The sequence below is a fragment of the Chrysochloris asiatica genome, unplaced genomic scaffold (assembly GCF_000296735.1).
Source record: "Chrysochloris asiatica unplaced genomic scaffold, ChrAsi1.0 scaffold00156, whole genome shotgun sequence".
In the NCBI taxonomy this organism is placed as follows: Eukaryota; Metazoa; Chordata; class Mammalia; order Afrosoricida; family Chrysochloridae; genus Chrysochloris; species Chrysochloris asiatica.
The window spans coordinates 1,245,290-1,269,215 of NW_006408674.1; the positions used below are offsets into that span (position 1 = coordinate 1,245,290).

The 23,926-nt window shown below is 44.2% G+C and overlaps 1 protein-coding gene across 1 annotated transcript in view; it reads right to left on the bottom strand.

Annotated features, from left to right (window-relative positions):
- Window positions 1–23,926, bottom strand: part of RASGRF1 (Ras protein-specific guanine nucleotide-releasing factor 1) — a 137,576-nt gene that overhangs the window by 80,092 nt on the left and 33,558 nt on the right. Inside the window, exons 3-4 of the mRNA XM_006870897.1 lie at window positions 12,654–12,801; window positions 3,084–3,176 (exon numbers count right to left, since the gene is read on the bottom strand). Coding sequence (XP_006870959.1) covers window positions 3,084–3,176; window positions 12,654–12,801 — 241 coding nt within the window. The remainder of the gene's footprint in view (window positions 1–3,083; window positions 3,177–12,653; window positions 12,802–23,926) is intronic.

The following is a 23,926-nucleotide window of genomic DNA, read 5'->3' on the forward strand; positions in this document are numbered from 1 at the left end:
GCCATTAGCCAAATCTGCTGCACGGGATCTCTTTAAAGTGTTGAAGAGCAAGGATGTCAGTTTGAGGACTAAGGAGTGCTTGCTGCAAGCCATGGTATTTTCAATAGCCTCATATGCATGCGAAAGTTGGACAGTGAACAAGGAAGACTGTAGAAGAATTGATACATTTGAGCTATGATGTTGAAGGAGAATATTAAACGTACTATGGACTGCCAAAAGAGTGAGTCAATCTGTGTTGGCAGAAGTACAGCCAGAATGCTCCCTGGAAGCCAGGATGGCCTGATTTCATCTCTCATACTTCAGACATATTGTTAGGAGGGACCAGTCCCTCTAAAAAGGGTCAGAGAAAAAAGAAGCAGGCCTCCAACGAGATGGACTGGCACAGTGGCAGCAGTGATAGGCTCAAATGTAGCAACAGTTGTGAGGTTGGTGAAGAACCAGGCAGCATTTCATTCTGTTTGTTGTGTCTAGGGTTGCTATGAGTTGGCACCAACTCAATGGCACCTAACAACAGTAGCACTGCAGAAGAAAGTCCAGGTGATCCGCTTCTGAAAGATTATAGCCATGAAAACCCTATGGAGCAGTTCCATTCTGTAACACATAGGGTTGCCATGAGTGGAACTGACTTGTTGTCAATGTTTTTTTGTGTCTGGCATGCTGAATATGCAAGGGAGAGAGCTCAGACATGAACCAGACCTGGGTCTGCTATCCATCTGATGCTGGGCAAGTTGTTTGGTCCCTCCAATCCAATTTTTCCTTCTGTAAAATGGGACTAATGAGATGATGGCAGGACTCAAGCTGTGGTCCATGGACTGGCAGCATCAGCAGCTCCCTCAAGAGCTTGTTAGAAATGTAGATTCTCAGACCTACTGGTTCAGACTCTGTGTTTTAACCAGACTTCTAGCTTGCATTAGTAGCTTTTGCTGAATGGGTCAGGATGACTCCAGGTCTCTCTCTGTGTGAGGCAGTGCTGGACATGGCTTACACCCAATCTCTTCTAGCATTCAGAGAGCCCAGAAGTCTCAATTAGAGCTTGTCTGGAGAGAGGGCGATTATCAAATTGAGCACAACATGGCAAATTAGTCAGTCTTATGCTTGGGTCTCATCAGCAGTGCTGAGTGCTGGCATCTGCCCGGAGCCTCTTCTGCCTCAGTGGGGATATGACATCCCGCTTAACTCCTTGTCTTGGAGTTGGGCTGATTGGAATGGCTTCGCTTGGGCAATAACTTGGGAAAAGATCTCAGTTGGAAGCACATGCTTCCAACCAAGGGGCCACCTGACTCTTAGCTACTCCCACCCCTGAGCTGTGTGCAGGCTCAGGGTCCACACAGGGAGGGTCATGCGGTGGGGAAACAGTGGACAGGGTGGTTGACTGGAGTTGGGGTGGGGGGTTTGGGAGTCCCACTCTAGGGGCAGAGTGATAATAAAAATGTAATCAACTGTAAACAGCAGATATACAGCCGACAGCTGGCCTGGGGGGCCTGGCGGGGACCTGATGGGGCCCCAGCAACTATCTGCAGAAGTAGAAAGAACTTTCTCAGAGAGGGCAGGGCTTGCTCTGAGACTTCCTAAACCAGTTGTGGTTTGGTGGACTCTGAGTGATGGTGACCCCACGTTGTCCACAGAGGTTTCAATGGCTGGATTTTCAGAAGTACATCACCAGGACTTTCTTCTGAAGTGCCTCTGGATGGACTCAAACCTCCAACTTTTCAGCCAGCAGCTGAGTGTGTTAACCATTCACATCACTCAGGGATTCTCAGAGGGTGAAGTCAGAGTGACAACAGGTGATTTTCAACGGGTCTTTTGAAAACATGCTTCAACCAGAATGGTTGTTAGAAGTGGCTGGGAGTGGAGGAGGGTGGGGCCAGAGCAGAGAAATGAACCAGGTACCCCTCCTGCATGGGCTTAGTTTAGTCCTGGCTGGGCCAGCAGGTCCTGTAGGTGTATGAAGTTGGCAGAGTGGGGAGGTGACACGGGGGCAGTAACTCTTGGACTGTGGTCATCTGCGGGAGGTGGACTGAGGCTGCTGGGCCTTCTGCTTTTCCAGTGACTGAGGGTTCTGGAGTTGGGTGACCAAGCTGTGAAAGGGACTCTGCAAACACTTAGCTGTGTGACTTTGGACAATTCATTGTCTCTCCGACCCTCAGCTTCCCGTATGTAAATAGAAACAATAATCAAACCTCAGAGGGTTTTCAATGAAGATGGAATTAATCTCCATAAACTCTTAGAATTGTATCTGGCACATAGAAAGGGATTCATGAATGTTAACTATTTCTAGTCTCCAGAGGAGTTAGGAACCCAGATTTTTTTAGATGTTTGGCTTTTAAAACACTGGCAACAAATTAAAAAAAAAAACCCAAAAACCAAACCAAACAAAAAAATGAACTGAAAGGAAAACCAAAAACTTATGTGGGCTTTGAAACCGCAAACACATTGGTAGTTTGATGCTGGCCCCTGGAATGCCAGCTTTCAGTTTCTGGTCTGGGTGGTATGGTGGGTGGTGGTGGTAGCTTTGTGCTCCCCATGAATAGGGTCCTCTGGTTTCACTTGTTTTTCTTAGGGCAAGTTAAGGCCCCCTGGCCCTGAATGGTGAACCATGCTTTCTTCCATCAGCCCCTGATGGATGGTCTACGGGGCTGGTCACAGGGTGGATCCCATGATGCCTTTAAGATGTCTGTACCTTCTGCACTCTGTATCAGAGCTGACTATAGGGTCCTCTGCTGAGGTCTTCTGGCAACCAAAGGGTGTATGCATGACTGTGGGGAGAGAGGTAGGCACTAGCAAGTGAAAGTGAAGTAAGGTGGTCCTGGGGTCTTGGTGGGGCTGCATATGGCACTGTGAGGACAGCTCTCAGCTGAGAGTCTCAAGGCTTTGGTTCTTGTCCTGGCACTATTGGATCCTCCATTTTCTTGTCTATAAAAGGGATAAATAACCTCAAGGTACCATTTAGGGTAAAGGGTTGTTGGCTTTGCATCTGGATCTAGGGGTTGGGTGGGTGGATGGCATGCCCTGAGGTCCTGGGGTAGTAAGTTCTGGGAGATCCTCGGGGGTTGTTCTCTCAGTCCAGGGGATATAATACAGACCTTCTTAATTTTCTTGATGTCACTGTCTTCATCGCTGGGGGCGACAGTCTGGGTGGACTGGATGCGCTCATTGTCCTTGAGCAGGGATGCGATCTGCAAGAGAAACACAGGTCAGCTGCTGAATGGGGCACCAGCAGGCAGGGGCTCACCCGCCCTTACCCAGCAGACACTCTGTTCTCCACAAAGGGACCCTAGTCCCTCAGTGTGTCTTTTGCTCTGTGCATCTAGGTTGTTTGAACAGTCACATTCCATACATCTGTGGAATACAGGCCACTCCACTGGGCACAGGTCCACCCAGTTTCTGGGCCTGGCTGGGCCGCCCACTAGTTGAGTGACCATGAACAAGGCTTGTCCCCTCCTCAGGCACAGCCACCTCATTTGCCGTCTCAGAGATTTGGCCTCAATCTATGATTTTTCTCCCACCATTTTCTCCCTCCCAAACTACTTGCTCCTTAATTAAAAACAATCAGACAAAAACCCTTACCTACAACCCTAACATGTAAATCAGAGAAAGAGGCATGACTCTGGGTGAGCCTCTGCTTGTTTGACTCCCCTTCACAGGACACCCCAAAGCACTTGGCTAAGCCAGACACCTCTTGTAAGCATAACCTGACAACTATTACCCAAGAGCAGTGGCCTGGAGCAAGATACCCAGAATGCTCCTTGGATGTGAAGATGGTGAGATTCCAGCTTGCTTACTTTGGACACTTCAACAGAAAGACCAGTTACTATATCATCATGGTTGGTGAAAATGAAGGAAAATCTCCATAAGATGGTTTGACACAGTAGTCACAAAAATGGTCTCCAACATGCCAACGATCCTGAAGGCGGTGAAGGACAGGGCGACAGTTTGTTCTGTCATGCATGGGGTCATCATGACTCGGGTGGACCCCTGAGCAGGCAAGAACAAGAACAATGGGATAGCTCTTGGTATTAATATTTGAGCTGCTCTAAAAATTGCCACTTGCCTGGCTTGGGAATTAGAGAAGTTGGCATAGCTACAAGAACAAAACAGGTCCCTAGGAGAAGGGGTACCTGAAGTTGCCTTTTGGCTGGGGGCACTGGGACCCCTCAGATGGACGGGGCTGGGACCCTTCCAACCAACCCTGATTCCAATTCCTTAAATCTTAAAGTTGTTGGGTGTTCGTCACAAAGGCTCCGCCACCCAACGATGCCTCCTGAGAGTGTTGGCATTATCAGGTACTATTCCGTCTCTGCCAGCAACTCTGCAGCTGTTTGATCCATTGATGTGCTCCTGTGCCTAGCTTCATGCAATAGCAGCAATGAAAACCGCCATCACAGGAAAACACCACAGTCTCAGAGCTCCACACATCTAAATACAGTAACTCAGGGGATCCTACAAACCCCACTACCAAGCTGGGTGCTGCTGCTGCCTCTGCAAAACACGTGGCTTTGTCCCCTCAAGGCCACTTGCTGAACCGCAGAATGAATGGGCTCTCACAACTGAGCGCATCGAGCACTTTGAAAGCAAAATGGAACAGTTACCGGCTCTCCACTCCCTAGTTGCTAAAATTACCCCTGCTCTGCTTGAAGAGTAGCTGAAAATATCTAACTGAGAAATATTCAGCGCTGGAGAAGGGCTTTTCTTTTTCTTTTTTTCCTCTCCTGTGTTTTGTGATACTCTGTGAGAACGTTTGCACATTGAAGTAAAGGTTGATTCTTTGATCTGCACTCTGAAGGGCCAAGGGACACACACACACACACACACATGCACACACATACTTGGAGTCTCCAAGATGCAGAGATGCCTGGTCGCCACCTCCACCTCTGGTCTGGTGCCTGATCACCACCTCCAAGCCAGCCTGCCTTCTTCCCCAGTGTTGTGATCTGCACACCCTTTTCTCTTTAGGATGGTGATGTGTCTTGGGGGAGCAGGGAGTCTGTATTTAAAACCGACAGCTCCCTTCTCCAAGAGAGACTTTCCAGAACCTCCACTCAGCAGAGACCAGGACAAAAAATAGATGCAATTAGGTCAGGCACTGCTATCACAAGGTGATATCAACAGTCTTGGAGTATTTATTTAAGGACTGGTCTGGGTAGGCAAAGTTCTGGAGAGTTTTGAGGCTGGGAATCTCCAGAAGTCTTCAGCAGGGTACCTTGCCCTGAGTGTGATGGTCATTTCTGTTAGATGCCAGTGGCATCTATCAACACTGGGCCCCAGTGGATTCATGTAGGCTGCCTATCTTTCACCTAGGCAGAGGTTTTATGAGAATGGATTTGCTTTGGACCCTGGTTTGCTTGGTGGATATCCAGGCCTGACTCAGTTGACTTTGTCATTGATGGCCACAAGGAGTTGACCTGTACTTTACTACCATGGTGATTCTATGCTGAGCTCACTGTGTGGCACCTGGATTGACCCCTGCAACCTGGCACCCCCAGACTGCCTGTCTGAGGCAAGTACTGGCTTGCCATTCCCCTTTTGGGCATTGTACATTGGCTCCTGCCCCATTCTCTCTGGAGAAACTTCTTTTAATCTGGAATGTGTTTACTTGGTACAATAATTGATGGTGGAATTAATCCAGGTTTTTTTCCACTTTGTTAGCAGCCAAGAGTTTGCTAAAGATCTCTGCATTTCTTGCTTTTTAAACAGCTGCCACACAAATCAGCCCACTCTCTTTCCATCTTGCTTCCTTCTAGTCTCTTCTAAGCCCAAGAGGCAGCCATCTCTGTCTTGCTTTGTGCCATTGGTGTGTGCTGGGCACTGGTGAGACAGAGCTGGAGATGGATAAGTGAGATCCTAGTGCTTGAGGATTTTCCAGCCATGCTCCCCTAAGACGGATGTGAGGAATTCTCCAGCTGGTCCATCTTTAGGAATAAAGGGCCCATGAGGTTGCTAGACCAGGCATAGGTTATTGATTCACATTCAGGGATAAGGAAGCAGGATGAACTGGGAGAATGGGAGAAAGAAATCTGTTCTAGGACTAGGAATTTTAAATAAGAATACACCCATCAAAGAAACAGGGGAAGCTCATAGGGAAGGGGAGAAACTAACTTTAAATGAGAGAGCTCCCAGTAAGGACTAGTAGGTAACTTCTGGGGAAGATTGTAAACTCCATAGTACCCAATAAAAGACAGAGAATAAAACTGTTTGTGGGCCAGTCATGCGGTGTGTCTGTCTGTGTCTATCGGGTTGGGTGCCCAATTTTGCAAAATTGAATAAAGAAAAGCTCATTCTCGCTAAAATGAGTACAGATTGGATTATTTGAGCATTTGTAGGTTTTGACATTTCTCACAGGAGGTCAGACATCCACAGAGGTAATCTGACAAGAAAAGAATACACCCATTGCCATGGAAGGGTATGACCATGAAATCTCTTCAAGGGTTTCCCAGAAGAGGTTTTGAAGGATAAATAGGAGTTCAAATTAGGGGCTATGCAAAGGAAGGGATTCAAGGGGATGATATGAATAAAGACACAGGATTGTGATAGGGTATTGTATTCCAGGGGGTCAGGTGCTTGGGATGGGGGGAAGAGTGACAGTTTGGGGCCATGGCATGGATCATGTGCCCTGATGAGAGGAAGTTCTGGGTGGGACGTGTCAAGGCTTCCGTCTCCTACTTTCTATTTTAAACCCTGAATTGCAGTTTCTTCCAGAGTCAACCTTCCAGGAATCTCAGTTCCTCCAACTGTCTCTAAACTCCTATACTGCCCTTTAGGGCTTGCCTTCGTTCTCCAAATTGACTTCTACTCATAAATGGCATTAAAATGACATGGTGCCAAATGGAACATTCTCTGAGGATTCTTCTCACAGGTAGCTGTTTCCTTTGTTTCCGATGGTTCCTTGATGGAGTTTTTGGTTATGAAAGGTGAGGGATGATAGGGTTATTTCGATGGGAGATAAGAGACTAAGACAGAGGTAGATTTCTTTACAGAATAAAGTTACAGTGTTTAGGTGTAATCTCCTGCTACCTATCTAGGGGTGGAAGCCCAGGGAGGGAGGACACGGGGAGGACTTTATGGCTTTATGGGCATGTGACCTGTGCAGGCTCTCAGAGACCCACACTTGGCTTAATGCTCTGCTATTGCTATGTTGAAGGTCTAAGTCCCCTGAATTTTCATTTTGTACTTGTTAGGTGACATGAAGTTGATTCCAACTCGTAGCAACTATCTGCACAACAGAACAAAACAACACCGAGTCCCGCACCATCCTCTCAATCATTGCTATGTTTGAACCCATTGTTACGTTCACTGTGCCAATTCATCTCATTGAGGGTCTTCCTCTTTTCTGCTGACCTTAACACTTTACAAAGCATGATGTTCTTCTCAAAGGACTGCTTCTTCTTGATAACGTGTCCAAAATACGTGAGATGAAATCTCACCATCTCCCTTCTAAGGCACATTTGGCTTTACTGCTTCCAAACAGATTTGTCCATTCTTCCGGCAGTCAACGCCAATATCGTAATTCAGAAGTATCAATTCCTTTTGCGCTGGGCCCCACAAACTATGTAACTGCTCCTGAAAAGAGATGCAGATGGAATGGTGTGCTGGTAAATGTTTAAAGACCAGCTCTCTGAGATGAAAACGCTGACTTGGAGCATTTGCCAATATCCATGGTGTAAACACTCTTACTTTGGCCCGTTTGAGTGCTAACCAGCTTGCAAGTTCTTGTAAAGTTAAGAATTGGCTCTTGCCAGCTAGTGTGGGCTGAACCCAGCACTTTCCTGGATGTGAGATGAGGGTCTTCTTGGTAGAGAGAGATTTTGGATAAAAACAGTAAAGACATGTGACAGTGTGAGGAAGAGAAACTCAGTGAGAAATTCTTGCAGTATGAGACAACAGTGGTGGTTTAAAGGCAGAATTTTTTTTGGGAGGGATGAGGTGAAGTTGGGCTAGGGCTAGGAGTCAGGCTTGGCCTAGTTCTTAGGGTTAAAGTTAAGTTTATTTTTATATATTTATTGAAATCAACTGGATTTCCTCTTTACTTGGAAGTTCTGTAATTACAGTATTTGCTCTTTTTTTACATTATGCCTTTTGTTGCTCTTGCTGTGATTGCAAGTATTGTTGCTGTTGTTAGTTGTCATCCTTACTGACGCATACTGACTTCATACACAACAGAACAAAACACTGCCTGGTCCCACGTAAATCTCACAGTCCATGCTACGCTTGAGCCCAGCACTGCTGCCACTGTGCCAAGCCATCTTGTTGGGAGTCTTCCTCTTTTTCGCTGATCCTTCACGTTATCAAGTACGATGTCCTTCTCCAGGAACTGGTCCCTCCTGATAATATGTCTGAAATATGAGAGGCGAAGTCTCACCATCCTGGCTTCCAGGGAACATTCTGGATATACTTCTTCCAAAAGATTTGTTTGTTATTCTGGTAGTCCATGGTACTTGGAATGTTCTTCTCAAACACCATAACTCAAATGCATCTGCTCTTCTATGGTCTTCCTTATTCATTGTCCAACTTTCACATGCAAATGAAGCTATTGAAAACACCATGGTATGGGTCAGGTGCACCTTAGTCTTCAAGCCGACATCTTTGCTTTTGAACAATTTAAAGAAGTCTTGTGCAGCATATTTGTCTAATATAATACATCATCTGATTTCTTGACTGCTACTCCCAAGAGTGTTGATTGTGGATCCAAAAAAATGAAGTCTTTGGGCAACTTCAATCTTTTCTCCATTTGTATTGATGTTATTTATTGGTCCAGTGGTGAGGATTTTTGTTTCCTTTACATTGAGGTGTTTTTTGATTTTCATTAGTAAGTAGTTTAAGTCCTTTTCACTCTCAGCAAACAAAGTTGTATCATCTGTATATCTCAAGTTGTTAATGAGTGCCAATGCCACATTTTTCTTCATATAATCCAGTTTCTTGGATTATTTGCTCAGCATACAGACTGACTAAGAATGGTGAAAGAATACAGTCCTGGCACGCACTTTTCTTGATTTTTAACCATTCAGCGTCCTATGTACAGCTTTCTCATAAGCACAATGGAGTGTTCTGGAATACTCATTCTCTGCAATGCTGTCCATAGCTTGTCATCATCCATACAATTGAAAGCTTTTGAGTTATCAATAAAGCACAAGTAAACATCTTTCTGGTATTCTCTGCTTTCAGGCAACATCCATCTGATATCAGGAATGATATTCCTGACACGCATCCCCATCTGAACCTCTGGCAGCTCCTTATCAATGTACTACTGCAGTTATTTTAGAATTATCTTTAGCAAAAGTTTACTTGCATGTGATATTAATGACACTGTTAACTGATTTCCGCATTCCGTTGGATCACCTCTCTTTGGAATGGGCACAAATATGGATCTCTTCCAATCAGTTGCCTAAGTAGTTGTCTTCCAAATTTCCTGGCATAGATGAAAGTGAGTACCTCCAATGCTGCCTCACTTTCTTGAAAGATTTCAATTTGTAGTCCATCAATTCCTGGTGTCTTGTTCTTTGCCAATGCCTTCAATGTACTTTGGACCTCTTCCTTCAGGATCATTGGCTCTTGATAATATGCTACCTCTTCAAATGGTTGAACATTGACCATTTCTGTGGTTCAGTGACTCTGTATTCCTTCCATTTTCTTTTGATGCTTTCTGCATCATTCAATATTTGCCCATGTTGTTGTTAAGTGCTGGTCAGTTGGTTCCGACCCACAGTGGCCATGAATAGAGTTTCCAAGAAGCGACCGGTGAGCTTGAAATGCAGACCTTGTCGTTCAAACTGACTTTTCAGTCCAGCGCATTAGCCCACAGCCACACTCAGAAGTCCTATATTTGCCCACAGAATCCTTCAATATTTCAAGCTTAGATTTGAATTTTTTCTTCGGGTCTTTCAGCTTGAGAAATACTGAGCATGTTCTTTCTTTTTGGTTTTCTAACTTCAAGTCTTTGTACATTGCATCATAATATTTGACTTTATCTTCTTGAATCGTCCTTTGAAATTTTCTATTCAACACTTTTAACTTCTGCTTTCTTCCATCTGCTGTAGCATCTCTACGCTCGAGAGCAAGTTTCAGAGTCTCTTCTGACATCCATCTTGGCCTTTTCCTTTCTTGTCTTCTTAATGACCTTTTGCTTTCTTTTTGTATGATGTTCTTAATGTTATCCCACAACTCTTTTGGTCTTCGGTCATTAGTGTCTAATTTATCAAATCTGTTCTTGAGATGATCTTTAAATTCAGGTGGGATTTGCTTAAGGTCATATTTGGACTCTCATGGACTTGTTTTAATTTTCTGCAGCTTCAGCCTGAACTTGCATATGAACAATTGATGGTCTGTTTCACAGTCTGCCCCTGGCCTTGTTTTGGTTGATAATATGGAGCTTTTTCACCGTCTGTTTCCACAGATGTAACCCATTTGATTTCTGTGTATTCCATCTGGTGAAGTCCACGTGTACACTCGTCTTTCATGTTGTTTAAAAAAAGGTATTTGCAATGAAGAAGTTAGTGGCCTTGCAAAATTCTATCATGCGATTGGCAGCATCATTTCTGTCACCAAGGCTATGTTTTCTAACTACTGATCCTTCATCTTTGTTTCCAACTTTTGCATTCCAGTTGCCGGTGATTATCAACATATTTTGATGACCTTCGATCAATTTCAGACTGAAGCGGTTGGTTGGAGTCTTCAATTTCATCATCACTAGCTTTGGTGGTGGGTGCATACATTAAAAAAAGTTTTATTAACTGGTTTTCCTTGTAGGTGTATAGATATTATCTCACCACATATAGCATTTACTTCAAGATATATCTTGAAATTTCTTTTTGGTGATGAATACAATGCCATTCCTCTTCAATTTGACATTTCCTGGCATAGCTAACTATGTGATTGTTATTCAAAATGGCCAATACCAGATTATGAGTACCTAGGATATCAATGCTTATGCATTCCATTTTTGACAACTTCCAATTTTCCTAGATTCATACTTCATACATTCCATGTTCTGATTATTAATGGGTATTTACAGGTGTTTCTTCTCATTTTGTGTTGTGCCCCATTAGCAAATGAAGGTCCTGAAAGCCTTACTTCATATTTCATCAAGGCCGACTCTACTTTGAGGAGCCAACTCTTGCCCTGTTGTATTTTGAGTACCTTCCAACCTGAGGGGCTCATTTTCCCGCACTAGATCTAACAATACTTGGATACTTTTCATGATGTTTCAATATATCAATATTCTGGTGCTGACGGCATTCCACAGCTAGTCATAATGTTTTCAGTGACTAAATATTCAGAACTATCCGTCTTTCCTTCTTTGCAGTCTGTCTTGGTCTGTAAGCTCAGATGAAACTTGTCCACTGTGGATGACCCTGCTGATATTTAAAATATCAGTGGCATAGCTTCCAGAATCTTAGCAACACCAAGTCACCACAGTACAACAAACTAACAGATGATTGGTGGTGTTACAACTGTACAAAGGTAGAATTCTTGTGTCCCACCTGGGATACCTGGGTGTGATTCCTGGCTAATGTAGATGGAGGCTTGTTTATTGCTGTGACACTGAGCAGATTTCAGCACTGCTTCCAGACTAGGAAGTAAGACCTGGTAATCTACTTCTGAAAATCAACCAGTGAAAACCCCATGAGTCACAACCATCTGATCCATGGGGTGTGGGGTTGCCATGAGTCAGGGCAACTTGATGGCAACCGATAGCAAAAGAGAAGTCAGAAAGACTCGTGGGCAGGGTTGTCTTCTAAACATTTTTAAGCTGTTTTACATTCTGTGGTGGAATACGCCTCCATTGTGTACAAACCATTAAGAAAGTCTGTTACGTACAACAGCTTGAGTCTCAGGGGCTTGGAGAATGAAGGAGGAGCCGCTGTTTGGAAGTCACTGTGATAGAACCCTACAAGTCAAACTTCCAGATCTCTTGTGCCCACCACACAACCTCGCTCATTTGTGCACTGGGTGCTCACTGAGCCTATCTGTGTTAGGCATAAGGGGGAGAGTGACCAAGGGCACCTAGCCTGCCTTCCAGGAATTCCCACCAGGCTGGATGGGTGGCAGCCACACAAGTAGATGACTCTGAAGTGGTACACCCACAGTAGGAATGCCTAGGGACAGAGGGCAGGGGGGTACCCTCAGAAGGAGGCGTCCCAAGAAGGCGGAGGCATTTGACCTCTGGGACCCTTTGCTGGGGCAGCAATGGGTTGAGGTAGCAGGAGGAAACCTGTACTCTCCGGTCAGCCTCTGCCTTCCTCAGGCACAGAGGGTTAGGTTGGGTGGTGTCTCAGAGGGTTAGGTTGGGTGGTGTCTCAGAGGGCTAGGTTGGGTGGTGTCTCAGAGGGTTAGGTTGGGTGGTGTCTCAAGGCAGGCACAGTGGCAGCCATCCCTGGCCCAGGCTGGCAGCTCCATGGTGCTCCAGGTGGGTGACTTGGTGGGGGGACTTCCTTCCACACCCACTCCAGGCACCCTGTCTGACCCAGCATAGAGTTTGCAATCCCCTGGGAGTTGACTGTCCCCCATGGATTGAGGTAGTGGATTTCCCCGACTCCAGCAAAGCTGCAGCTAGGATCTGGTCCTTCTGCCCAGCATGACACACAGGCCCTGTGTCCCCAGATGCAGGAGCCCGGGTTGGAGGTGTTGAGCCTCCCTCCTCCTGCCCCTCAGACAGTCACCTCTGCCTTCAGCCGCTCGATCTCAATCTCCCCATCTTCGATCTGCTGCCGGAGCTGCTTGGCCACAGTTTTCTCCGTCTCCACGATCTGCAGCAGGTGGAGGTACTTCTGCATCAGCGCTTCATGCTCTGTGGCCAGGGTCCTATAGCTGTGGACAGACAGACCGATGGACATGGCAAGTAAGAGACTGCCTCTTGGTCCCCTAGAGATTCAACCAGATGAGAGGTTCACCCATCTACCTGCTCCCTGCACTTAGGAGAAGGACCCAACTCCTAGATGTATTGTCAGGGACGGATCTGGCTTTGGTGGCTGCGGCTGGGCACTGCAGCCCCCTCTCTAGCCCCTCCATCACACGCTGACCTCTGGTTCCTCCAGTTCTCATCCTCCGTCTCTCTGTCCCTCACAGTCCTCTGGGCCTTGGCACAGGTAGGTTTTTGCCCTGAATCATGACTCTGTTTGGAAGTATAGAGGGGGACTTAGAAGATTACCAAGACCACAGAGGTTCAATGATTTCTCCAGTGTCACCTGGACCCCTGCATTCCTGCCTGGGCCTCTCCAGACACTTCACAACACAGCAGAGCCATCCAAAGGCATCAGAGCTAGGGAGAAACCCAATGCCAGCAAAAGGAGGTTGAGCCTGAGGGGACACAGAGGCTCTGAGAAGGGACCCCAGCAGGAGGTGCCCAGCTGGGTGAGGACAAGGACAGTGTAGGCACTGATTTAGGGGTAACGTTTAACTCAGCCCACCCTTCTTACTTGTCTCATCCTTATTTTAGTTTTGGTTCCAATTCAGGGCCACTCCAGAGGTCTCCCCTTCCCCCTCTCCCTGTTTGTGTCCTCAGTTCTCCACCACAGTCCAACCCCTGTCTTCTCTCCCTCCTACCAGTGAAGCCCATCTCTGGGGAAGTCCTGCATTTCCCTTCTTAGCCCCCACCAGTGGGCAGTTCCGTGTTCTCACACCCCACCTCAGCTTAAGACATTCCTGGAGTGTTCAGCACCTAAGCTGCTGCCTATCTTCTACTCCTTACCTGGTTCCCCCATGTTTCATTGCAGGTGATCCCATTCCTGTCTCAGAGTCTGTATCTCAGGGACATTCTGTCTCTTCCTGGCCAGCCCCATGGCATATCACACTCACTCTAACCTGTGTGCATTGTCCTGGCTGAGCCCCAGCTCCTTATACCCATAGCTGGGTGAACTTGGACAGGTCACTTGGCCTTTCTGCCTTGCTTTTTCATCCATAAAGTGGGGATAATAACTGTACCTAGCTCACAGAGTGTCTGTGATGATTAAATAATACGCAGGAAGCATGTTGTCCCATCCTTGTATGGGCTGGTTAACTGTTAGTTACAGTAATTCATTTCCTCCCCTCTCAGTGGGGTCATGTCCAAGTTTAGGATCCCAGACCTGGATTCTCCTCAGGACCTCTGTTCCTCAGATACTGGCTCTCTTCTCTGTAATAACATCCACTCCTCCTAATTTTCCCTTCCCTAACTCTCCCTCCCCTAACTCTTCCTCCCCCTAGCTCTCCCTCCCTTAACTCTCCTTCTCCCTAACTCTCCCTCCCTTAACTCTCTCTTCCCCTAACTTTCCCTCCCCCTAGTTCTCCCTTCCTTAGCTCTCCTTCTCCCTAACTCTCCCTCCCTTAACTCTCTCTTCCCCTAACTTTCCCTCCCCCTAGTTCTCCCTCCCTTAGCTCTCCTTCTCCCTAACTCTCCCTCCCTTAACTCTCTCTTCCCCTAAATCTCCCTACCCCTAATTCTCTCTCCTTCTAACTCTCCCTCCCCTCAACTCTCCTTTCCCCTAACTCTCCCTCCCCTTAGCTCTCCCTCCCCTAACTCTCTCTCTCCCTAACTCTCCTTCCCCCTAACTCTCCCTCCCCATAACTCTCCTTCCACCTAATTCTCCTTCTCCCAACTCTCCCTCTCCCTAACTCTCCCTCTCCTAACTCTCCTTCGCCCTAACTCTCCCTCCAGCTCCCTCCCCTTTTCTCTCCCCTTCAAGCTGAATTTGCTGAATGAAGGATCTCCCCTCATTGTCTTATTATCTCAGTTTCCTTTTCATATTCACTCTTGACAATCTGGTGTTTACCTACAGTTAGGAACTGGGTCCCTCTCTGTCTGCCACTTGCCAGCCAACTCTACTGTCTTGTCCTCCCCACCCCCACTTTAAAGCTAAATAACAGGCTATAAGAGAGAAGTCTGTGGTTTTAATGCTACTTAATTAAAAGAGGGTTTTGTGCTTCTCTTACTAAAGGGAGAATATCAGGTTTTAAAGTTTTATTGATTAAAAAAAAAATTCCCAAGAGACTTAACTGTCCTCAGTTGGAAAGGAAATTCAGCTGAGGTCTGAAGGAGTCTGTTTTCATACCATTATACCTCTCCCCATCCCAGGGGTGTGAACACTTGGCTTCTTCATTAATTTCTTCTTGTAAATGGCATCACCCTAATGATACTGCTGAATCCTTCAATTCAAAATCAAGAGCCATTGCATCTTAGCTTGTCTGGCCTCCCTTTCTGCCCTTTACCCTCCCGCTCCTTTCTTTTCTCCTTCCCTCCCTTGGTGCTTCTTCCCAGGCTGTCTCCCATCCCTTCCTTTCATCCAATAATGATGTACTGAGTACCTCTGTGTGCAGGCATTGCATTTAGAGTCTTCCAGAGCTAGCAGGGAGCTCAAATCACAAAAGACCAACCATCTCATTTTATAAAGGAAGAAACTAAGGACAACAGAGGAGACTGTCCTTGCCCAAAACAACAGTCAATTAGCATAAAAACTGGAGATGGAATCGGGCTCTATCCCCTCATAATTACTTTCTTCACTCTTCTCCCTCAAACTCTGTGGCCCGCTAGCTTGGCCTTTAGTTATCCTCACTGAAAACCAGACCATAAAACACACCTGGTATTGCATTTTATTCACAGGTGTACATACACTCCAGAGAGTATCCCATAGTACTAGACTGTCAGAGACACAGTGTGAGAGCACATTATTACGCTATGCGATATTTATATACTACAGTGTTTATTTCTGTATATAGAATGTATCTATAGATCTCTGTAAACACAAACTAAATTAGGAGTATATAAAAATATGTAATACTCAATATGTCTGTGGAAGAGAGCCAATCTTTCCCTCCAGACACACACATGTACACACACACATGTGAGAAACATACATACACACATGATATACTAGGTTTGAGATTAAATAAAGTCCTTGGCATCAATAAATACCATTTATAGTTTATCATGAGAAAAGATTGAAGTTGTCAAATACTTCATTTTGCTTGGATCCACAATCAACACTCATGGAAGCAGCAGTCAAGAAATCTAATGACATATGGCCTTAGGCAAATCTGCTGCACAAGACCTCTTTAAAATGTGCAAGAACAAATATATCAGTTTGAGGACTTTGGTGCTCCTGACCCAAGCCACGGTAATTTCAATATCCTCATATGTGCATGAAAGTTGGGCAATGAATAAGAAAAACTGTAGAAGAACTGATGCATTTGAATTATGGTGTTGGGGAAGAATATTGAAAGAACCATGGACTATCAGAAAAACAAACCAATCTGTGTTGGAAGAAGTACAGTCAGAGTATTCCTTAGAAGCCAGGATGGTGAGACTTCGTCTCTCATACTTTGGACATATTATCAGGAGGGACCAGTCCCCGGAGAAGGACATTATGCTTGGTAAAGTGGATGGCCAATGAAAAAGAGGAAGACCCCCAATGAGATGGATTGGCACAGTGACAGCAGCAATGGGTTCAAGTGTAACAGAACTGTGAGGCTGGTGAAGGACTGGACAGTGTTTTATTCTACTGTGCTATGAGTTTGAACTAACTCAACAGCATTTAACAACAACAACATCAATGCAATTATAGAGCAAGTTCCCAAGTAAGAATCTGATGGTTTATAATGGTGACAATACAAGGGAAGTTAACTCGGTTTCCCTTACCACAGACCATCACTCTGCCATCCCCCCAGACTACATGAGGGGCATATCTTTGAGACCAGTGGGTTGACCCACATCCCAGAGATCAGCAAGAGAAGAGAAACAAGTCAGTGTGTCCAGTGGGCACATCTCCTTACTTCCAAAAGAATGTTGAATATGAGAGGTTTTGGTTCAAATGTAGGTTTTGATTCACATGACTGCTTCCCATTTGGGGTATGCAGGCTTCAAATTTCAGTTGAATTTGCATTACGTGGGAGCCCCAGAACCCTAAACTGGGAATCTGGGTCCAAGGCACCCTGATCTTCAATCTGGCACCCACAACTTGTGTGATATTGGGTCTCACTGTCCACGTCTGTCAAATGGGGCTGAAGGGAACCACTCACCGGGTTGTCTGGAGAGCAAACAACATGCTATATGAAAGAGTTCTGCAAACTGTTGAGGTCTGTATGGTTCTCTGTTAACTAGACAACAGCAGTGAGTCTGGGAGTAAGGACTGTCAGAGGTGAAGCATCCTCTGCTGACTCCCAGACAGGATTGGTGGGGTTTATGTAAACTGAAATACTACTATTTTATTGGCTAAGTAGAGTCAGTCTTCAATTTAGTGAATTGCTTTAAAAACTATTATTCTTAAACTCAAAACCATAAAAAAGATCAGGCTTACTGCAGGGATAGAGACTGGTAGAACCTTTGAGACTATGGTCCTTGGTCACTCATATGTCTGGAACTGACTTTGCTCCCGTGGCTCAATTTTCAGCCAAACAATAAACAGGCCTATAAGGGGAACAATAACCGTAGGGAGGTACTTCACACCTTAGAATAATCAACCCTTTTAGATCAAAAGGTTAGCATTTACCCAAGAACAAAGTTCAGAAGAGTTAGGAAAGGAGGAGGCATGGAAACAGGAAACACAGGGAGGAAGTGGAATAAGCGATGTTATGTTGGACTTCAGTTGGTGAGATGAAACAAAATGTGTATAAATGGTTGAATGGAAAACTGAGGATTTGAAATTCAAGTTGGATTCAGTAGAGAACATGGAACAAGGAAAGTCATTGCTGATGTCACATGGGTCATGGCTAAAAGCAGAGAATCTCAGAAAGTATGTTTACTTGTGTTTTATTGACTGTGCAAAGGCATTCAACTGTGTGAATCATAACAAACTATGGATGACATTGCTAAGAGTGAGAATTCCAGAAAGCTGAATTCTGATCATGAGGAACTTGCACATAGAACAAGAATCAGTTGTTTGAACAGAGCAGGTACCCTGTGCAGTTTTAAATCAGGAAAGGTGTGTCTCATGGTTTGATGCTTTCACCATACTTATTCAATCTGTATGCTTGAGCAAATAATCCAAGAAGCTGGATTATATGAAGAAGAACGTGGCATCAGGATTGGAGGAAGGCTCATTAACAACCTGCGATATGCAGATGATACAACCTTGCTTGCTGAAAGTGAAGAAGGCTTAAAATACTGATGAAGATTTAAGAGCACAGCCTTCGGTATGGATTACATCTCAATGTAAAGAAGACAGAAATCCTCACAATTGGACCAATAAACAACATCATGATAAATGGGGAAAAGATTGAAGTTGTCAAAGACTTCATTTTGCTTGAATCCACAACTAACACTCATAGAAACAACAATCAGGAAATCAAACAATGTACTGTATTGAGCAAATCTGCTACAAAATATCTCTTTAAAGGGTTAAAGACCAAAGATGTCAGTTTGAGGAGTAAAGTGTACTTGACCCAAGCCATGGTATTTTTGATCATCTTATATGCACATGAAAGCCAAACTGAATTTGGAAGGGACAATGAGGGCCATAGACTCAGGTTTCTCCTGTCTGTTTCTGATCAGTAAGTAAGTCTGCTTTCTTACTTATAATTTTGAGTTTTGTTCCACATTTTCTCCCACTCTATCCAGAACCTTCTAATGCGATCTCTTCCAGAACGGTTAGTAGTGGTAGCTGGGCACCATCTAATTCTTCTGGTCTTAGGGTCATGGAGACTGATGTTCACATGGGCCATTCGTCCATTGGACTAATAGATTCCAAGCATCTTAAATTTTCATCATTCTTTCCTCCACATGGGGAGTGACCAATAGTTGCAACTTAAATGATGAGCTTTTAAGATTTCAGCCACTACTCACAAAAGTAGAATGCAGAGCATTGTCTTTGTGGACTACACTATTCCCAGACCACACTTTAGTTTTGGTCTTGTGATACCCTTGACAGAGAACCCAACCATGCTATGCCAGTCTCCGACCTACAGAACTGTGAGCTAATAAAAGGGCATTGCTGTAAGATGCTAAGTTTGTGGTGATTTGTCATGCAGCAATAGAAATGAAAACATATATATATGTATACACATATGTGTGTATGCATATGTGTATATATGTGTGTGAATATATCTGTGTTTATATAAGGGAGTGCGGTGGCTCGCTAGGGTAAGCACTGGACTGTGAACCACAAGGTCAGAGGTTTGAGCCCACCAGCCACTCCATGGACAAAAGATGAGACTTTCTGCTCCTGCAAAGATTTACAGCTATGGAAATCCTATACAGAGTTGCTATGAGTTTGAATTGACTTTATAGCACTTTACAACAATATATGTATATATAAGTGTGTGTGAAATTATATATGAACATATTTGTTGCTGTTAAGTTGTTAAGAGCTGTCAAGTTGGTTCCGAACCATAGAGACCCTGTATAGGGTTTTGGAGGAGCGAATGCTGAGTGTGACCTTGCGACTCAAAGGATTTTGCAGTCCAGCGTATTAACCCACAGTGCCACACCAGGACTCCATATGAATGTGTTAGTGTGTGTAAAAACATACATGTGTGGGTGCATATGCCTATATGCATATATACGCAGGTGCACGTATATATACATGTATGTGTGTGCTTGTGGGTATATATGTATACATGTGAATATATATGTGTGCATGGATGTACATACATATAAGTGTTTGAGTGTATTTATGTGTGTGCGTGTATGTATACATGTATGTTGTTGTTAAGTGCTGTCAAGTCAGTTCTGACCCATAGCAACCCTGTATAGGGTTTCTGAGCAGGAGCTGGTGAGCTTGAACCACCAACTTTGCAGTTCAAACAGCTTTGCAGTTTGGTGCATTAACCCACAGTGCCACACCAGGACTCCATGTATAAGTGTGTGAATATATATATGTGCTTTTGTGCACATATAAATGTGTGACTATATATGCTGTCTGTGTGTATAAATAAGTCTATATAACTGTGTGTGTGAATGTATATATGTATACTAAAGAGCTCTAGTAGTGTAGTGGTTACGCATCAGGCTGTGAACCTCAAGGTCAGCAGTTTGAAACTACCAGCTGTTCTGCAGGAGAAAGATGAGGCTTTCTGTTCGCATAAAGATTTACAGCCTTGGAAACCCTATGCAGGGCTGCTATAGGTCAGAACCGACTCCATGGCACATAACCGCCACTACCATGTGTATACACTACACACACATTAAACTTCAAATTAAAAAAAAGTGAATGAGGGTTAGTATGTAGTAGAAACGCAGATCTTGAGTATAGAGTTTGATCTGTTTTGATAAACGCACACACCCTAATGTGACAAATTTCCATCACCCCAGAAAGTTCTCTCATTCCCCTTCCTAGTCAATTCCCAGAATTCTAGAAAAACCACTGTTCTGATTTCTACCAGCACAAGTAGTTTTGCTTACTTTAAGAATTTCATAGACTTGAAATCCTACAGCCTATGTTATTTTGGGTCTGGCTCCTTTCACTCAGTGTATTGTTACTGAGAATCTTGCTGCACGGATTGATGATGCACGCTACTGTCCCTGAGTTGTCCCTGACTCATGGTGACCCAGTACACAGTATCATCAGACTGCTGTGAACCATCTGGGGTCTCACTGCTGAATTTTAGGATTGGATCTTCTTTTTTCCTGTTCCATTTTAGTCTGGAAGATCCGCTGAAACCTGTTTAATATCAGAGTGACATACAAGTCTCCACTGACAGTCTGATTGTGGCTGTTCCTGAGGTGCACTGGCCGAGTATTGAACTTGGGTCTCCCCAATGGAAATGCATCACTGCTCCCATTGCACTGATATTTGGTTCCTTGCTCCCTTTTATTATTGACTAAGGAGCTCTGGTAGCGTAGTGGTTATGAATCGGGCTGCGAAGCTTAAGGTCAGCGGTTCGAAACTACCAGCTGCTCCGCGGGAGAAAGATGAGGTTTTCTACTCCCGTAAAGATTTACACCCTCGGAAACCCTGTACAGGGTCGCTATGGGGCGAAACCGACTCGATGGCACTTAACAACAACAACAAGTACTCCATTAAAAGGAGCTCTGGTAGCATAGTGGTTATGAATTGGACTGTGAACCGCAAGGTCAGCAGTTCGAAACTACCAGATGTCCCGTGGGAGAAAGATGTGGCTTTCTGCTCCTGTAAAGATTCATAGCCTCGGAAACCCTGTACAGGGTCACTATGAGTCGGAACTGACTCCACGGCACATAACAACAACAGTGTATTCCATTATATGGGTGTATCAAAGGTGTGCTTTTTGCTTTTTGATGGGCACCTCAGCTTTTTCTAATTTTAGGCTATTGTATGTAAAATTGCTAAAAATATTAGCATTCAAGCTTCATTGTGGCCATTTAAAAAATGTGTCTTGGATCAATACCAAGAAGTGAAATTATTCAGCCATAGAGCAGATGGTACTGAAGCAAGAAGTCCAAGCTATCCTGAAGGTATGGGTAAAAAACAAGGCTCCAGGAATTGACAAAATACAAATTGAAATCTTTTAATAAACTGATGCAGCACTGGGCCACTCACTCATCTACGCTAAGAAATTTGGAGGACAGCTACCTGGCCAACTGATTGGAAGAGATCTACATTTGTGCTCATTCTAAAGAGAGGTGACCCACGGAACACAGAAATTATAGAACAATATTGTTAATATCACATGCAAGTAAAATTTTGTTGAGGATAATTAAAAAAAACGGCTGCAACAGTACATTGATGGGGAGCTGACACAAACTCAAGTTGGATTCAGAAGTGAATGGGGAACTAAGGATATTGCTAATATCAGGTGGATCTTGGCTGAAAGCAGAGAATACCAGAAAAATGTTTACTTTTGCTTTATTTATGCAAAGGCTTTTGACTGTATGGATCATGACAAGATATGGATAACATTGAGGAGAATGAGTATTTTGGAACACTTGATTGTGTTCATGAGGAACCTGTGCATAGACCAAGAGGCAGTGGTTTGAACAGAACAAGGGGATACCGAATGGTTTTAAGGCAGGAAAGGTGTGCACTGGTACTGTATTCTCTTACCACACTTAATCAATCTGTATGCTGAGCAAACAATCTGAGAAGCGGCATTATATGTAGAAAAATGTGGCATCAGGATTGGAGAAAGACTTATTAATAACCTGCTATATGTAGATGATATGACCTTGCTTGCTGAAAAGGACTTAAGAGACTTACTGACGAGGATCAAGACTACAGCCTTCAGTATGGGTTGACCTCAATGTAAAGAAAACAAAAATCCTCACAAGTAGACCAATAAACAACATCCATATAAATGGAGAAAAGATTGAAGATGCCAGTGACTTCATTTTGCTTGGATCCATAATCAACACTCATGGAAGCAGCAATCAAGAAATCGAACTACTTATTGCATTAGGCAAATCTGCTATACAAGACCTCTTTAATGTGTTCAAGAGTAAAAATGTCACTTTGAGGACTAAGGTATGCCTGTCTCAAGACATTATATTTCTAATAACCTCATATGCATGTGAAAGTTGGACAATGAGTAGGGAAGATTGTAGAAGAATTGATGTATTTGAGTTATGGTGTTGGAGAAGAATATTGAAAGTACCATGAAATGTCAGAAGAACAAACCAATCTGTGTTGGAAGAAGTACAGCCAGAATACTCCTTGGAAGCCAGGACTTCGTCTCCCATACTTGGGACCTATTATTTATTAGGAGGGGTCAGTCACTGGAGAAGAACATGATACCTTGATAAAGTGGGGGGCCGACATGAATGAGGATGATCTCCAGTGAGAGGGACTGGCACTCTGGCAGCAGCAATGGGCTCAAGTGTGTCAACAATTGTGAAGACGACACATGACACAGTGGTGTTCAGTTCTGTTGTGCACAGGGTCACTATGAATCAGAACTGACTCAACAGCACCTAACAACAATAAAGCTGATGGAGTCTTGGTGTGACACGCTAGCTTAAGCACTGGACTGTTAACTGAAAGGTTGGAAGTTCGAACCCACCATTCATTACTTGAAAACCCTATACAGTGTTTCTATGAGTTGGACCCAACTTGATGGCACTTAACAACAACAACAACAACAACAGAGCAGATGTATGTTTAAGAAACTAACAATTTTCCAACATGAGTGCATCATTTTACATTCCCACCAGCAATGTATGAAAGGTCTGGAAGCTCTACACCTTTTCCAACATTTGGTGTTATTGGTCTTTATCATTTTAGCCATTCTAGGAGTCCTGGTGTGGTGCTGTAGGATAAGCACTGGACTGCTAACCATAGGCTGGTGGTTCAAACCTACCAACTGTTCCTTGGGAACCCTATACATGGTTGCTTTGAGTTGAAACCGACTTTATAGCACTTAACAACAGCAACAGTGTATATGTGGTGGTATCTCATTGTGTCTAGAAAATTTTTGTATTAATTGATTTTCTTAATGTAGTCCTGGTTATCAGAATGCATAACAAATTAGAATTCTATAATGCTTCACAGTTTACAAAGCCCCATCACATACATAATTTCATTTGGTCCTCAAAACAACTCTTCAGCTGGTTCAACTATTGTTGTGGAGATAAAGGTCTAGCTGTTCCCACTAATCTGGGTGTTTTCCCACTGGATTCCACTCACTACACCACCAGTACTTTCATCCAAAGTATAGCACTGACCAAGTTATTCCTCGGAGTCCTGGTGTGGCACTGTGGGCTAATGTGTCAGACTGCAAAGTCGATTGAGTCACAAGGTCGGTGGTTCAAGCTCACCAGCTGGTCCTTGGAAACCCTATACAGGGTAGCTGTGGGTTGGAATCAACTCGACGACACTTAACAACAACAAGAAGAAGTTATTCCTCTGGTGTAAAATCTTCTATGGCTCCCCACTATTTACAGAAGAAAGATCCAAAATCTCAGTGGATAGTCAAGACTGGTTATGGTCTTGTCCTAACCCACCGTCCAACTCCATCTACTTCAATCTACTCTGATTTCTCTTTGTTATTTGTAAATTCAGCACCTTTGTTATTCTTGGAACTTTCTTTTCTCTAAGAGTCTTTTTTTTTGACA